Genomic DNA, 16,195 nt, shown 5'->3' with positions numbered 1-16,195 from the left:
GCGTCTGCCTTTGGCTCAGGTCATGATCCCGGGATCCTGGGATCAAGCCCCGCATCAGGCTCCCCACAGGAAGCCTGCTTCTCCCTCTGCCCATGTCTCTGCCTCTTTCCCTTTGTCTCTCATGAATAAATAAATAAAATCTTACAAAAAAAGAACTATTTGTTTGCAAAAGATGAATGGATAAAGGACATGTGGTCTATGTATACAATGGAATATTCCTCAGCCATCAGAAATGACGAACACCCACCATTTACTTCAACGTGGTTGGAACTGGAGGGTATTGTGCTGAGTGAAGTAAGTCAGTCTGAGGAGGACAATCTTCATATGGTCTCACTCGTATGGGGAATATAAGAAATAATGAAAGGGATTATAGGGGAAAAGAGGGGAACTGAGTGGGGAAAATCAGAGAGGGAGACAGACCATGAGAGACTCCAAACTCTAGGAAACGAACTAGAGGTGGTGGAAGGGGAGGTGGGTGGGGGTGAGGGTGACTGGGTGATGGGCACGGAGGGGGGCACTTGACAGGATGAGCACTGGGTGTTATGCTATATGTTGGCAAATCAAACTTCAATAAAAAAATATTTTAAAAAAGAACTTTGCTATTAGTCTTGCTAATAGCAATTGCAATTGTTTTGCTATTTAGTCTTGTGGGTCTTGTGGATACAAGCCCCGCTGGTTTGCAGAGTTTGGTGTTTGGGGGCCCATCTCTAAGATGGGAGCTTTAAAAGTTCCGGGTGCTAGAAGTCGGATCCAAATCTTTCACTCCTCACAGAGAAGCCGGGAGTTGGCGGTTCCATCCCGATTGTACAGCCCTCAGTCAGGGGTGGGGTTTACAGCAAGAGTATGTGTCAGCATTTCCCGTCCATTTCAATCCGGGTATTTTTTCATTTACCCAATTTGTAGGAGTCACTCAACCAGTTTCTGGATTTCTTTCAGAGGAAATTTTTCGGTGAATAGCTGCCCATTCAGGGTGTCCGTCGGGGTAGGGGAGTTCAAGAGTCTTCTCTGTCACCATCTTGGGCTAGAACCCAAAATAAGCTCTTTAATTACACAAGGAATTACTGATGTTTTGAAGTTTAAATAGAGGGAAAGGAGCATGAATGAGAGTTGAGTAGCCCAAGGGGAGAACTGTGACACGCACTGCGACTCGACTCAACCAGCATCCATGCCACCATCCTTCCCTGTGCCATTATCTATTTCAGACACTAGAAAACTAGGGTTTTTACTGCAGCTTCTCAATTCTCTTGCATCTCGAGTTGCGTAATGAGTTAGGCTCCACTATTTAGAAGCAAGATTTGGAAGGAATCTTTCTAATATCTCTGCTGACAAGCCTCGTAATGGAGGCATCTCTTTGTCTGTGAGAGCAGTGGCTACTCCCTGGCTTCGTGGGCTACTGAAGAGCACTGCCCAGGGGAGCTCTTCTGCTGGTGTGGACTGCAGAAGGCTCAGCATGGTTTTGGTGCGAGCTGCTTTCTACCCACGGAAGTTTCCTGATTGTGCCAACTACCCACCGGGAGAGCTGTCCTGATCATGGCGGACGGGATGGCTTTGGAGCTACCAGCTGTGGCCACCATTTCCCAATGTGGCTGATGTCAGCTGAATTAGACGAGAGGCAATAACTTCTTTAGTTCTGAAGGGTGGCTGAGGGCAGTGCTCTTAAAAGACCAATTTGAAATCTGTTTCTTCGGTCTTCCCGACAAGCATCCTGTAATAAATCCTGTTTTGCTTCTAACTGGATGAGCTTTATTCCTGCAAGCAAACTTGGTAAAACATCCTCCCTGCTATTCCTTCCCCTATGCATCTTTTTTTTCCCCCCAAACCAAGTCACCACACATGGATCTAGAATATATAATTCATTCTTTTTGGCCAAACCACAGGCTTTTCCTTTTTTTAAATGCAACTTGAGATTTACCCTCCATGAAGCCATCTCAGATGGGTTCAAAAACACATCCCATTTCCTCTGAAACTGTAACTTAGACACTTAGTAATGGCTCTTTGGGGACACTAAGAGCATTAATCAGTTTCAGAAACAGAGTCAGAGTACTTCCCCTGGGAAGCATTTTTCATATAAAGTAAAAAGTACTTTGACCTAGCAAGGCAGATGAGGACTTAAAAGAAAAGCTATACTTTAAGGCTGGGATGGTGAAAGATGTGAAAACTTAACTCCTCTAGTTGTCCAAGCTATTTCTCTTCCACCGTCCTTATCTCTCCCCTTCCCACAACACCTGGCAGCTGGCAGCAAAATTAGATGGCAGCTAATCATGCCAATGAAAATATTCTTTCCAAAAACAGTCCTAATCTGTCAGCAAAACATCTCCACCTTTCAGGAGGCCCTGGAACCTGGATCCGTCCTCCAGTGTGCCTGCTGGAGTCTGCTGGGGTGCTAAATGGAGGGCACACACCAGGACCTGGCAGGGCTTCCTGCCTTCCCACAACATCCCTGCTCCACTTCTCAGCTGTGGACTTTTCATTTGGCCAAGAGAAGTGGCAGAGAAAGACACAGAAACAAATTCACTATAAGTTTTAACAACAGGGACGCCTGGGTGGCTCAGCGGTTGAGCATCTGTCTTCGGCTCAGGGCGTGATCCCAGGGTCAGGGATCCAGTCCCGCATCGGGCTCCCTGCAGGGAGCCTGCTTCTCCCTCTGCCTGTGTCTCTGCTTGTCTCTCATGAATAAATAAATAAAATCTTTTTAAAAAAAAAAAAAGTTTTAAAGACAAACACCAAAGGAAAATTAAGTGAGGAGAGATCATTTCCACTAATATAATGTGTGATGGCTCAAATATGTGAGAAACCATTAGAAAAATGCACAAATTATATTTCTCATTAACTGTGATTCCTGAGTCACTACTTTGGTTTTTTTTTTTTTTTAAACCGATAAGCGCCTCATTCAGAAATGGTGTCATGAATCTCAATTACCCATATTATCAGACTTTGGCAATAACACTAAACAATTAAAAAAATCAAAAGAGTGACAATTGGCAATTAATAATGACATCTACTTTTTTATATATTTTACAAAACTAAAGAAAAATGTAAGGAAAACTGATTAATCAATCCTATGTGTTTCTGTGTCACTTCCAAAACTGGAATATTCTTTGAATAATAAAGTCAACACTTTCTCTAGAAACTCAAGAGGCAAAGGTGTGAGGTATCACTGAATAAACATTTAGGATTTAAAACTAAACTTAAGTCAAAGAGATGCCTTCATTGGACAACTGACTTCCTTGCTAAAGACATTGACCTGTTTTTATTTTAATTATTCTTTCCTTTAATGAATGGACTATGTTACATGCCTTTTTTGTTTATACATGTATAAAGTGCTTGTCTCACCAGGAATCAACCAGTTATTAAAAGAATTTAAACATTTCCTGGCCACAAGTTTCTTTGGGGACATTCTAAACATTTTTATTATTTGCCACTTGTCATGTTACAAACATTGAAGAATAATAGAAAGGCTCTAGGGCACCTTTGTTTGTGAATTCCCAAGTCTCCAGCTACATGGAAAAGCTGATGAGCCTTAAAAAGTTGGAATATCACAGGAAATGAGTATCTGAGGTATCTGTAACTTCATCTTTAAAAGATATGCATAATTCTAAATAAATGTCACATGGGATCAAGCAGCAGCACTCTTGATTGTGTTTACTTAAAGGCAAGGATCCAGATACATATTTTTTTGTATTCTCTTTTTAAAAAGCTGTAGCCCTCTTTATTAAAAATAAAAATTTGGTAACAAACACAAGAATATATTACTAAAAGTGTCTTAACTGCTTCCAAAAATGTGAGAGCACATACATGTTTGGAATCCTTTCTTTTCATCATTTTCAGAGACAAACTTTTAATTTCCTGCTCTGAAACATGAAGAATATCATTTTAAGCAGAAGTCTGCTTTGATGGGCGTTCAAGTTCGGTGCGGCTGTTGGGTGCTAGAGAACATTGAGGATGTGGGTCTCTCTCTCACGGCACCAGAGACCAGACACAGGCGCTCCATGCGTAGCAACCACTTGCTTCTCAACCAGATGATAAGCCAGAGGGCAGTGGCCCGTATCTTCCATAGTCTCTGTGATTGTTTTTCTGGGCCTGTATTATCTTTACTATACACGTAGAGATCCCAGGAATAAGAGCTGGTATTTGCAGGGCATAGCTACGTGCCAGGCATGCGTTATCCCATGGAAATCTCAGCCTTTCATTTCCTGCCTAAGAATATTGAGACTTAAAGATAATAGTTAGTGTGTCCAAGGCAAAAGACCCCTGGTCCAACCCAGGTGTGTCTGGTGCCCGCACCTTGTACTTAAGCATCATATTGTTACTTTTTAATAACTACTTTTACTTAATCAGCCACGTTATTCTTCCATTGGACCTATATGCAATCAGCATTTGGAAGATGCAAAATAAGAAGGATAGCTACAAAGAAAAATAATACCAACATGCTAAAATCAAAGAGTTTTTAACATTTAGTTCATACTCAAGACTTCTATAGTGCTTTATATCTAAAAAGCTCTATAATTAACTTGTAAACTATCTATCAATTTATCTAATAATCCAACATTTCAACATTTATTTCAGGTTAAATTAAGTCTAAAGTGTCATGAAATAGTTAAGCTTCCCCCGCAAATGACAAAAAATGAGCTACTTATTTTTATACTTGAAAGATTTAAACATTTGCCATATAATAAAAAAAATCTCCCAAGCCAAACAATATTGCCAGGAAAATTAGGCTTTCCTTTTTCCACCATAAGTATTTACTTTAAAAAAAAAAAACCACTAAATTCTGACAAAAAATCATTTTTAAAAAGTGGAAGAATGAATGAGTTCACATTTTTATGTAACTGACATTACACAAAGAGGTTTCAAGCATCAATGAGAAAAGTGGACAAGATGATCTCTGTTGCTTCCCCATTTTTTTCTAGCTTCTTACTGGAAAGTATCTTAAATAGACACATAAAAGTAGAAAAAATATTGTAATGACCTTTTCTGCATCCTTTGGTCAATTCCATAATTATCCATACATATCTGATTTATATACACCCACACATAACACCCTTTTCCTCCAAGTACTTTGAAGTAATACAAGATACATTATTTCATTTAAAAACATTTCCATAGGCATTTCAAAATAATAATTTCTGTTTTGGAGGAAAAAAACATTAAACTATAATTATCACGCATAAAAAGTATAACAAAAATTATTTAATGACATCAAATATCCAGTCAGTGTTCACATTTCTGTAACGATTTCATGATTTTTTTATGGTCTATTCAAATGAGGTCCAAAGTCCATGCATTGCACTTGGCTCATGTATATTTAAGGTCCTTTTTAATCTATAGTTTTCTTCTCTTTTTTCCCTAAATTATATTTGTTAAAGAAACGAGGCCATTTGTCCAAAGCATTTGAGCATTTTCCATGTTTTGAATTTGCTGGTTGCATGCTAATGGTGTCATATACATGTCCCTTGTACTTTTTATAAATCAGTAATTAGATCTAGATCCTTGAGATTTAATGTTGCCTCTTCTGAGATTGTTCTGCTTTATGATATCCCCTCCCTCTCAAAAAGAACAAATATTTATCATGACTTCAGTTGTATATAGATTATAACTACTGTGTATGAGGACTTTTTCTGTGGAATTCCTTTTTTTTTTTTTTTTTTGCCTGTGGAATTCTTTGGTGGGGAGGATGCATAAGGTCTTGCATTGTCTAATGGAAAGAACACCAACTTTGGAGCCCAACAGACCTTAGTGGAAGATCCACCAACTAGATGTTATGTGATCTTGGGCAAGCTATTTAAACTTTAGCTATTTCGTTCATAAACTAAGGACAATAATGAGTTCCTTAAAAGGCTGTTGTAAATACTAGAGAGAGCAACACATATAAAGCATCAGGCACATTGTAAGTTTTTAATCATAGGTGTTATTACAATGGTCTAGAGGTCTTGAGGGTGTCTCTGCTCTCTGCCTGGAATGTTCTTTCTCACTGTGTCCCCTACTCCTATATTGCTTTTCAACACTCTGATCAGCCTTTACTTTCCCAGGAGGTACTCCCAAATCCCCAGTCTGAGCTATCAGCTGCTCTTTTATGCCCCCTGTCTTTTATGTTATGAGCATTTACCGAACCACAACTAGTTTCTGGTTTTGCTTCCTCACTAAAATTTGAGCTACTATAGATAATGCCTCTGTGCTTTGTATTTAAATATTATTTTAACTATAAAACATTCCATACATTAAAATACAGAAAAAAACATATAATTGACATTTATTTGCCCTCTGCTAAAACTAAGCAAGGGCTGATGTTTTATGAAATTGGCTTCCTCGTTCTCTCTTTAAAAAAATAATAATTATATTACTAACCCAGATAAAACCTCACCCTTATACTTCTTCTATTCTTTCCTTCCCAAATGAAATGCCCATCTTAAAGCATATTTTTGCACTTTTATTTCATATGTACAAGATATGCTATTGCATACATTGGGTCTGAACGTTGTACATAAGTAGTATAGGGCTGTACGTATTATTTTGCTACTTGTTTTTTGTTTACTGGTTGTTATACTTTTGAGGTTTATCCATGGTATAACATGTAACATTTTTCATTAATTTTAATTACTGTATAGTATTCCATTATATGAATGAATTATAATGTATTCAACCATTTTCTTACTAAGAAACAGTTGAACTGGTTTCACCCTTGTGTTACTATGAACAGGGCTCCAATGGACAACCAGAAACACTTGTCCTTGTGCTCACATGTTTGTGTTTCTTGACAGGGAGGCATGGAGGATGAGAATTTTTTTCCATGTCCCAAATCCTAACATAATGCCTGAAATATTAAGCGCTCAATCAGTGTTTATTGAAGAAAGGAATGAAAATATGACATTTTTCATTCATTCAAAAATGAAGTGGTCTTGGGCATGAAACTAAACTATCATTAGGGCCCACTTATTAAAGATATGAAGTTATCCAGAAGGCTTTATAAATGTGAATGTGTTGCTATTACTTGGCTTAAGCCATAAGAATTCCACTTCAAGTGAATCACAGGGGAAATGAAAACATAATGCCAGAGAAAAATCAATCATTCCCCAGGCTGACATTAGCTACGTATTCAATTCAGTGTTGAGGACAGAGCTTCAATTTTTACCATGGGCAACACGGAAAGGCCAAGGCAACCACAGGGTTCTGATTTATGGCATCATGAGTTGCAAAAGGATCTAACACCCCACATCACAACAAGAGCTTGTTCACTTTCATGGGAATGATCGAACACTGGGCCAGAGTATAAATAGATGCACTTTGCCCTTAAAAGACTACTTGGGGCACATTCTGTCACATGCTAATGGCCTACATCAAGATCACTGAAATGCTTAAAAAGCTTGATAACTGATGCTTTCTGAGGGGGGGGGACCCACTATTCAGCTTCTAATACTACTTTGGAGGCTACATTAGAAAACCTTGAAATTCCGTCTTTTTCCAAATTTCCCACCCATAAACCTCCCACATGCAAAAGTGATGTCAGGGATCCATCCACCCAAGCTATGAAACCACCTATTTCTTCCTTAATCAAATCACTGGAAATGGAGATGCAATTACCTCTAGACCAGCTAGATCCACTCCCTGGAGCTGAGGATGGAATTAGCTTTCCTGAGGCATGTGTTGCACGCAGGAAGGTAGATGCCTGAATAAATTTAAAGTCCTGTTAAGCGGAAAGAAGCAGGAAATAAATCCTGAGTAGATAACCAACAGTGTCAGCAACAGTCCACCCCTTTAACTTCCCAATTATCCATCCACATTCCTCTTGCCATGCAAGACGCTCTTACATGAAATATGTTCATTCCAACTCCAAATCTATGATCTCTAAGTGATGTACAGTTTTTGTATTCAAGCAGCTCTTTGTGTTCAAGCAATGTACAGAAAAAAGTAAAAAATCAAGAGAGTTGCAATTAAAAACAAAAGCCATTGAGTATAATATATCCTGGAAACCCCACTAGTCACTGGCTAGTGCTAGGATAGCATAGAAGGTTAGGGAACTTGGCCAGAAAACTAGAGTAAAATTGTCTCCCCCCCCCCCACTCCCGTTCCACAGTGCTCTGAAAATACAGTCCAGCTAAGAAGGAGACTAAAATGAACAACAGGTTTCCACTTCAAAATATTTATTAGATTTTGCAGCTGCCATTTAGCAACTGATTTAAAGACTAAGCTAACACCTGTGAGTAGCAAACCATCTAAGATCAAAAAGACCAAGAATTCAAAGCCAAGAAGGACTACATCCTGGGGACAGGAATAAACCAGAGCTGAACTAGTTTCACAGGTCACAGTTAGGCCTGCTTTCACTGAAGAAATCATACTTTTACCCTATATGCTACTGGAAGAAAATGAAAACCCTTGCTGAGGAAAGATATATGGAGCTGCTATAGTTCTTTTTTATATATATACAATGTCAAGCATACAACAACAGAGAGGCAGGAAGATGTGTCCAATAATCAAAAGAAAAACAAACAATAAAAGCAGACAGACAGAAAATCCAGATTTTTGGAAATAGCAAAGAATTAATTAATGCATTAAAGAAAATAGAGAAAAAAGGTGCACAAAAATCTATGAAAAAATGGTTAGTTCAACATAGACTACAAAATAATTAAATGGATGTTATAAAACTAAAATATGTAATATATAAATATAAAATTAAGAGTCCATTGGGGGGATATGAAGGCAGGCTGGAAAGAAGAGGAGTGAAATTAAAAATAAGTCAATAGAAAAATGTATAAACAGAAGCACAGAAGGAAAAAAAGAATGGTGTAAGAGAATAGTATAGGAGACATACTGGGCACATAGCCAAAAACCATATAGTGAACAAAGTCTTGGATGGAGAGGAGAGAGAGATTGGAGCAATATATGGCACAGAGGAAATGAGAAAGTCTGTTTTTTTTTTTAAAGAAAGTTTTAAAAAAGAGTAGCCATTTTAATTGTGTTAGGTGAATAAGGGGCCCAACTCCATCCTTCTGCCTGTGGCTATCCAGTATTATCCCAGCACCACTCGTTCAAAAGACTAGACTTCCCTCCCTTGAATGGTCTTGACACTTGCTAAAAACCAATTCACTGTAAATGTGGTGGTTTATGTCTGGATTCTCAATCCTATTCTATTGATCTATATGTCTATCCTTATGCCAATGCCACGCTGTCTTGATTACTATAGCATTGTGGTAAGGTTTTTTTTTTTCTTTTTAGCAATAATAAACACTTGTTTCAAGCTGTAGTAAGTTTTTAAAATAAAAAAGTGTGAGCCTTCCAACATTGTTCTTCTTTTTGAAGAATGCTTTGGTTATTCTGGATCTTTTTAATTTCCACATGAATTTGAGAATCAAATTGTCAATTTCATCAAATAAATCAACTGGTGCTATGATGTAAATTGCTTTGACTCTGTAGGTCAATCGTAGGAGGGTGGATACTACCATTTGAACAACGTTAAGTCTTCTGATCCACAAACATGGGACGTCTTTCCATTTATTCGGGTCTTCTTTAATTTCTTTCTTTCTTTCTTTCTTTCTTTCTTTCTTTCTTTCTTTCTTTCTTTCTTTCTTTCTTTCTTTCTTTCTTTCTTTCTTTCTTTCTTTCTTTCTTTCTTTCTTTCTTTCTTTCTTTCTTTCTTTCTTTCTTTCTTTTAAAAAAAGATTTACTTATTTGAGAGAGAAAAAGAATGCATGAGCAGGGGGAGAGGAAAAGGGAGAGAAAATCAAGTAGACTTTCCAGTGAGCCAAGTCCAACAGAGCTAGATCTCATGCCCTGAGACCATGACCTGAGCTGAAATCAAGATTTGGATGCTCAATCAACCGAGCCACCCAGGCACCTCTTCTTTAACTTTTTCAACACTTTTTTATAGTTTCATCATTTAGTTTTTCACTTCTTTTGTTAAATTTATTCCTAAGCATTTATTCTTTTTGAAGCTATTGTATGTGGAATTGTTTTAAAAGTTTTAATTTGTTTTTTGAAGTTTTAATTTAAATTCCAGTTAGTTAATGTGCAGTTAGTCTCAGGTGTATAATATAGTCATTTGACATTTTCAGATTGGTTCCAGTGTATAGAAATATAATTGATACAATTGATTTTGTATATTGATCTTGTATTGCCGACTTGCTGAACTAATTTATTAGTTTGAATAGTTTTTTAGTGAAGTCCTCAGGATTTTCTATATATAAGATCATGTCACTTGCAAATAGGCAGAGTTTCACTTTTTTCTTTCGAATATGGCTGCCTTTTTTTCTTGTTTAATTTCCCAGGTTAGAATTTCTAGTATAATTTTGAATAGACATGACAACAACAAACATCTTTGCATTTTTCTGGATCTTAGGATAAAAACAGTCTTTCACCATTACATATGATGTGACCTGTGGGTTTTTGTATAGACCTCCTTTATCAAATTGATGCGATTTTTTAGTATTTTTACCATGAAGGGATCTTAGACTTTATCAAATGCTTTTTCTAAATTTATTGAGGTGATGGTGCGGTTTTTGTCCTCATTGCACTGATATGGCATATCATATTAATAGGTTATTTTATGTTAAACCACATTTTTTTGATAAATCCATTTTCATGGTGTGCAATGACACCATGTGTTGTGTTTTTATGTATTGTCAAATTTAATTTGTAAGTATTTTGTTAAAGATTTTCATATCTGTCTTCATAAGAGATGTTTTCTCTTTTTTTGTGATGACTATCACAGTTTGTATCAGTGTAGTAAAGACCTTATAGAATGGGTTGGTAACTGTTCCTTTTTTTATTTTAGGAAAAATTTGTACTTAACTCTATTTTATTTTATTTATTTTAATTCCAGTATAGTTAATATACAGTGTTATATTAGTTTCAGGTGTATATTACAGTGATTCAACAATTCTAGACATTGCTTAGTGCTCATCATGATGTGTCCTCTTAATTCTCTCCACCTATTTTGCCCAATCCCCCACCAGCCTCCCCTCTGGTAACAGAATCTGTTTGTTCTCTATAGTTAAGAGTCTATTTCTTGGCTTTCTCTTTTTTGTTGTTCATCTGTTTTGTTTCTTAAATTTCACATATGAGTGAAATCATATTTGTATTTGTCTTTCTCTGACTTATTTCACCTAGCATTATATTCTCTAGATCCATCCATGCGGCAAGATTTCATTATTTTTATGGTTGAATAATATTCCTCTGTGTGTGTGTGTGTGTGTGTGTGTGTTGTTTCTTGTGTTCTTGATATTAGCTATTCTGAAGCATGAAGTGATATCTCATTGTGGTTTTGATTTGCATTTCCCTGATGATGAGTGGTGTTGAGCATGTTTTCATATGTCTGTTGGCCATGTGCATGTCTTCTTTGGAGAAATGTATGTTCATGTCTTCTGCCATTTTTATTTATTTATTTATTTATTTAAATTTATTTATTTGTTTATGATAGTCACAGAGAGAGAGAGAGAGGCAGAGACACAGGCAGAGGGAGAAGCAGGCTCCATGCACTGGGAGCCCGACATGGGATTCGATCCCGGGTCTCCAGGATCGTGCCCTGGGCCAAAGGCAGGCGCCAAACCGCTGCGCCACCCAGGGATCCCTCTTCTGCCATTTTTAATTGGATTATTTGGCTTTGGGATTTTTTAGTTTTATGAGTTCTTTACACATTTTGAATACTAACCCTTTACTGGATATGCCATTTGCAAATACCTTGTCCCAGTCAGTAGGTTGTCTTTTAGTTTTATTGACTGATTTTTTTCTGTGCAAAAGCTTTTTATTTTGATGTAACCCTAATAATTTATTTTGCTTTTGTTTCCCTTACCTGAGGAGATATATCTAGAAAACTGTTGCCATGGCTGGTGTCAGAGAAATTTTGCCTGTGCTCTTTTCTAGGATTTCTATGGTTTCATTAAGGTCCTTAATCCATTTTAAGTTTATTTTTGTGTGTAATAGAGAAAAGCAGTAAATTTTCATTTTTCTACATGTTGCTGTCCAGATTTCCCAGCACCAATTTTTTAAGAGATTGTCTTTATCCCATTGCATATTCTTGCCTCTATTAATTCTATTTTAAATGTTTATACAGTTCAGAAATAAAGTAAGTCTGGACCTGGGTTTTTCTTTGTGAGGAATTTCTAAATTACTAATTCAATATTTTTGCTTTGTATAGGTCTGTTTAAATTTTCTATTTCTTTTGATCAGTTTTAGTAGTTTGAGCTTCCTAGAAGTGTGTCCATTTCATCAAATTTGTTGGCATACAATTGTTGATAGCATTCCCTTATAATCCTTTTTATTTCTGTAAGGTTGAAATATACATATATCAAACCAAGCAATGCATTGTTTTAATTATTAGGTTATGTAAATTTATGTATTTTAAAGAAGTTAAATGAAAAGGAAAGCAAGTTTTACTTGTAGAGTCTGTTATGTTACCCTCCAATTTACCATTTATGACTCTTTTATTTATTTCTATGAATTCCACTTACCATCTGGCAGCATTTCCTTATGCTAATGTAGCTTTGCTCACAATCATCTCTTTTGAATATCACATCTTTATATGTCATTAGCTCAATTAGACAATTACAGTTGATCCTTAAATAATGTGGGCTTGAACTGCACAGGTCCACTTGTACATGGATTTTATAAAATAAATCCAATACGGAACTGTAAATACTGTAAATTTTCTCTGCCTTATGCTTTTCTTAACAACATTTTCTTTTCTCTAGTTTAAGAATACAGTGTATAATACATATTGCACACAAAGTATGTGTAAATTAGCTGTTTATGTTATTGGTAAGGCTTCAGGTCAACAGTAGGCTAATAGTTAAGTTTTAGAGAAGTCAAAGTTATATGTAAATTTTTTACTGTCTAGAAAGTCAGCAACCCTAACCTGCATGTTATTCAAGGGTCAATTGTATGTCCATACTGTTTTATATAATTTGTTTTTAAATAATAAAAAGAAAAATATGCATTGTTAGTGTCTTTTATGATTACCTAGTTACCTTTACAAGTGCTCTTTGATTTCTCAGGTGAATTCAAAATCCCATCTGGGTCACTTGTTGTCAACCTAAAAAAATTCCTTTTAGTATTTTTCATGAAACAGGTCTTCTAGCAATGAAATCTCTTAGTTTTTGTTTATTTTTATCTTGTTTTCTTGAAAGATATTTTTCCTGGATATAAAATTAGTTCATTTTTTTTCTTTTTGTCTTTAGACATCCCATTGCCTCTGGCTTCCACTGTTACTAGTAAGAAATCGATCATTAATCCTTTTAGGGTTCAGCGTTTTAAATATGGTATGGTAGGTGTGAATCTATTTGTATTTGCTCTACTTAGAATTTATCAAGGTTCTTGTTTTCTATCACCCTTGGGGAATTTCAGCCATTATTTCTTCAAACAATTTTTTCTGCTCTTCCCTCTCTCTACTCTTCTATTTATACAATCATTCCATGTATGTTGGTGCACTCTATGGCGCTCTGTGTCTCTCTGATGCTCGGCTTCTTTTTCTTCATTTTTTAAATCTGTTTTTCAGATTGCATAATCTTTATCACCAAGTTTTCAGATTCTTTTTTCTGGTGGTTTAAATGTACTGTTGAGTCCTGGTGAATTTTTCATTTTAGTTATCATAATTTTCAACTCCAGAATTTCCATTTGGATCTCTTTTACAATTTCCCTGTCTTTATTAATATTCTCTATTTGATGAGATTATTATCGCACTCTTTTACTTCCTTTAGCATGTCTCCTTCTAGGTCTATGAATATATTTGCAATGACTGTGTTGAAGTCTTTGTTAAATCTTTTTTTTTTTTTTTTTTTGTCTTTGTTAAATCTAATGTGTGGGCTCTCTCACAAGAAGTTTCCGTTCTTTCCTACTTTTCCCCCATATAAAGGTCTCACTGTTCTGGGTTTTGTTTTGTTGTTTATTTTTTTTTTTTGAATGCCTTGTTTTTTCATTAAAAGCTGGACATTTTAAATAATATAACAACTCAGGATACTGATTTCCGTCTCCCTCTGGGGGTTGTTGTTTTTATAGTTGTCATTTGCTTCTGCCTTCAGTTAGTGATTTGGGTGGTCTAAAACAGGAAAGTCCATTTCCCCTGTGCAATCTGATATTGCTCCTCAGAAAGCACTGCCTTGGGCATTTGCATAGTCACCCTGGGATGACAGTGGTTTCAGCAGGTCTCTCTTTTACAGTTTCTCTCCCTGATCCATCTGTTAGGCTGCATCTCTCTGGTGATACCACATCCAGCTATTAGATTCTTCTAATTGCCTGCCAATTGCTCTATTGTTTGTAGTAATGTCCTGGTGCATAGATTGCTCCCAGGTCTCATTTAAATACAGACTCCTTTCCAGGGGAAATTTCTTAGGCTAGGCTTCAAGATTTGTTTTACCCCCCAGAGGGCTGTTCTGAACTGTTTCTTTCCCTGGTTCTCTGATAAACTAGCTGTCCCACAACCGAAGTCACTCTCATGGAGCTATCAGCCTTCTGTTAATTGCTTACCACCAGAATCTCCATTGTTTTTGAGAGCTCTCTTAGACTGGAACTCCCTGCACTCCGTTCTAAATAAAGTCATTCATTTGAGTAGAAATCAGAGCTTTCTGTTCTTAAGGCTCACCTCTCTTGTCAACCAAAATCTCTCAAAATGCTCCAGAGCTTGGGGCAAGGGCAATGGCTTGCTTCTCCCTGAACAGCATGCAGGCAGGGGCAATAGCCTTGGGTCTTCTCACCTTGCTTCTTCTGGCGTGAAACTTCCACCCTTTGAATAAGCCAGGGTGAGGACAATTGGAGCCCTAGTACCCTTGGCCTGTCACTTAGAGTTTCCATTCTATGACCAGTCTCCCTCCATGCTCAACTTCAATTGTCAACATCAGCCACACTCACCTGAAGTCAGTCTATTTAACACAGAACCAGGAGAGATGAGAAATGCTGGCAGTCTTTCCCTCCTAGAAATGCAAAGTCACCCTTGCCTGAAAGCTGGTGGAACAAGAAGTCTTATGTTCTTAGGCACATGCACCTGAAGTGTAGCTTCCATCATGCTGAGCTGATGATAGACTGAGCAGGTTATGGCTTAAGTACCCCAGAATCTTCCTTTTTTTTTTCTTTACCAAGATTAATAGAACTTCTTGAATTAATATTTCTCCATTTACTGTATGCTCTTAGGACAATTTCCAGAGATTTTTTTACATTTTTATTTATTTATTCATGAGACACACAGAGAGAGGCAGAGGCACAGGCAGAGGGAGAAGCAGGCTCCCTACGGGGAGTCAGATGGGGGACTCAATCCCAGGACCCCCGGGTCACGCCCTGAGCCCAAGGCAGATGCTCAATCACTGAACCACCCAGGCACCCCAATTTCCAGAGATTTTAAATAGTTAAGGGCTTTAAAAAATAATTTTCACCAATTTGGTTTTTATGCTGAGAAACAGGTCCTCAGAGTTTCTCACACCACCTTTCGAGTTGTGAATCAAGTGTATGTGGTCAAATAAGCATAGTTACTGCTAGGTAAGATTGTTGAAGAAATTGTGTGTATAAGGGTAAAAGGGAAAATATAAAGTTACTTTCATTTAATACCAGTCTGTATCGGGATACGTTATTTTTATTTTTTCAAAGCTAGGTCATCAAAGTCTATGAAATTCGACCTTGTTCATGAAACACTTGTTCTAGGAACTGCATGCCAGCCCATAGCCTTAGCTATCCCAAGGCTGCCAAGCTGTGAAGAAGCCCAAGCTACAAGGAGAGATTCAGGTGAACTCAGCCACCAGGTCCTCTCAGTCCAGGTCTCTAAACATCCATGCCATCCCCAGCTGCGCAGATCTCCGCACCCAAGGCACCCGATCCTGTGTCCTTACTGTGCCCTGGCCGAAATCTGACACTAGAATCCGTCAGCATTATAAATGGCTGTTTTATGCTACTCAGTTTTGGGGCAGTTTATCCCACAGTGATAAATAACTGGAACAAAAGGAAAATATCCAGGATATGTTCCCATAATAATAGTCTGTGCTTGGATTTATTTCTTTTTTTTAGACACCTTGATCGGCAGGTAGAAATTAACAGAAGCATTGTGTGCAGCTCCTGCGCCCTAAATCTGGGGCTTGGGCTCTCCCAGACCCGCGCCAGCCCCCACCTTTACCAGCTCCGGTCTCGCACTTCTCCTCCAGGCTGGGTTTCCCATCCGTGGAGGGGGTACAGAAATCTATCCCCAGGGTCCTTCCAGGGTCTGGGAAAGGACCCAGCCTTTGAGCTC

General features: G+C 37.5%; 1 protein-coding gene across 1 annotated transcript in view; it reads left to right on the top strand.

Moving 5' to 3' along the window:
* The window catches only part of LOC121500850 (basic proline-rich protein-like), a 31,368-nt gene that overhangs the window by 12,798 nt on the left and 2,375 nt on the right, over positions 1 to 16,195 (top strand). Inside the window, exon 2 of the mRNA XM_041772965.1 lies at positions 13,167 to 13,252. Within this exon, the coding sequence (XP_041628899.1) occupies positions 13,167 to 13,252 (86 nt within the window). The remainder of the gene's footprint in view (positions 1 to 13,166; positions 13,253 to 16,195) is intronic.

The sequence above is a fragment of the Vulpes lagopus genome, chromosome 10, assembly GCF_018345385.1.
Source record: "Vulpes lagopus strain Blue_001 chromosome 10, ASM1834538v1, whole genome shotgun sequence".
Taxonomy (NCBI): domain Eukaryota; kingdom Metazoa; phylum Chordata; class Mammalia; order Carnivora; family Canidae; genus Vulpes; species Vulpes lagopus.
This window is presented reverse-complemented; position numbering and strand designations above follow the sequence as displayed.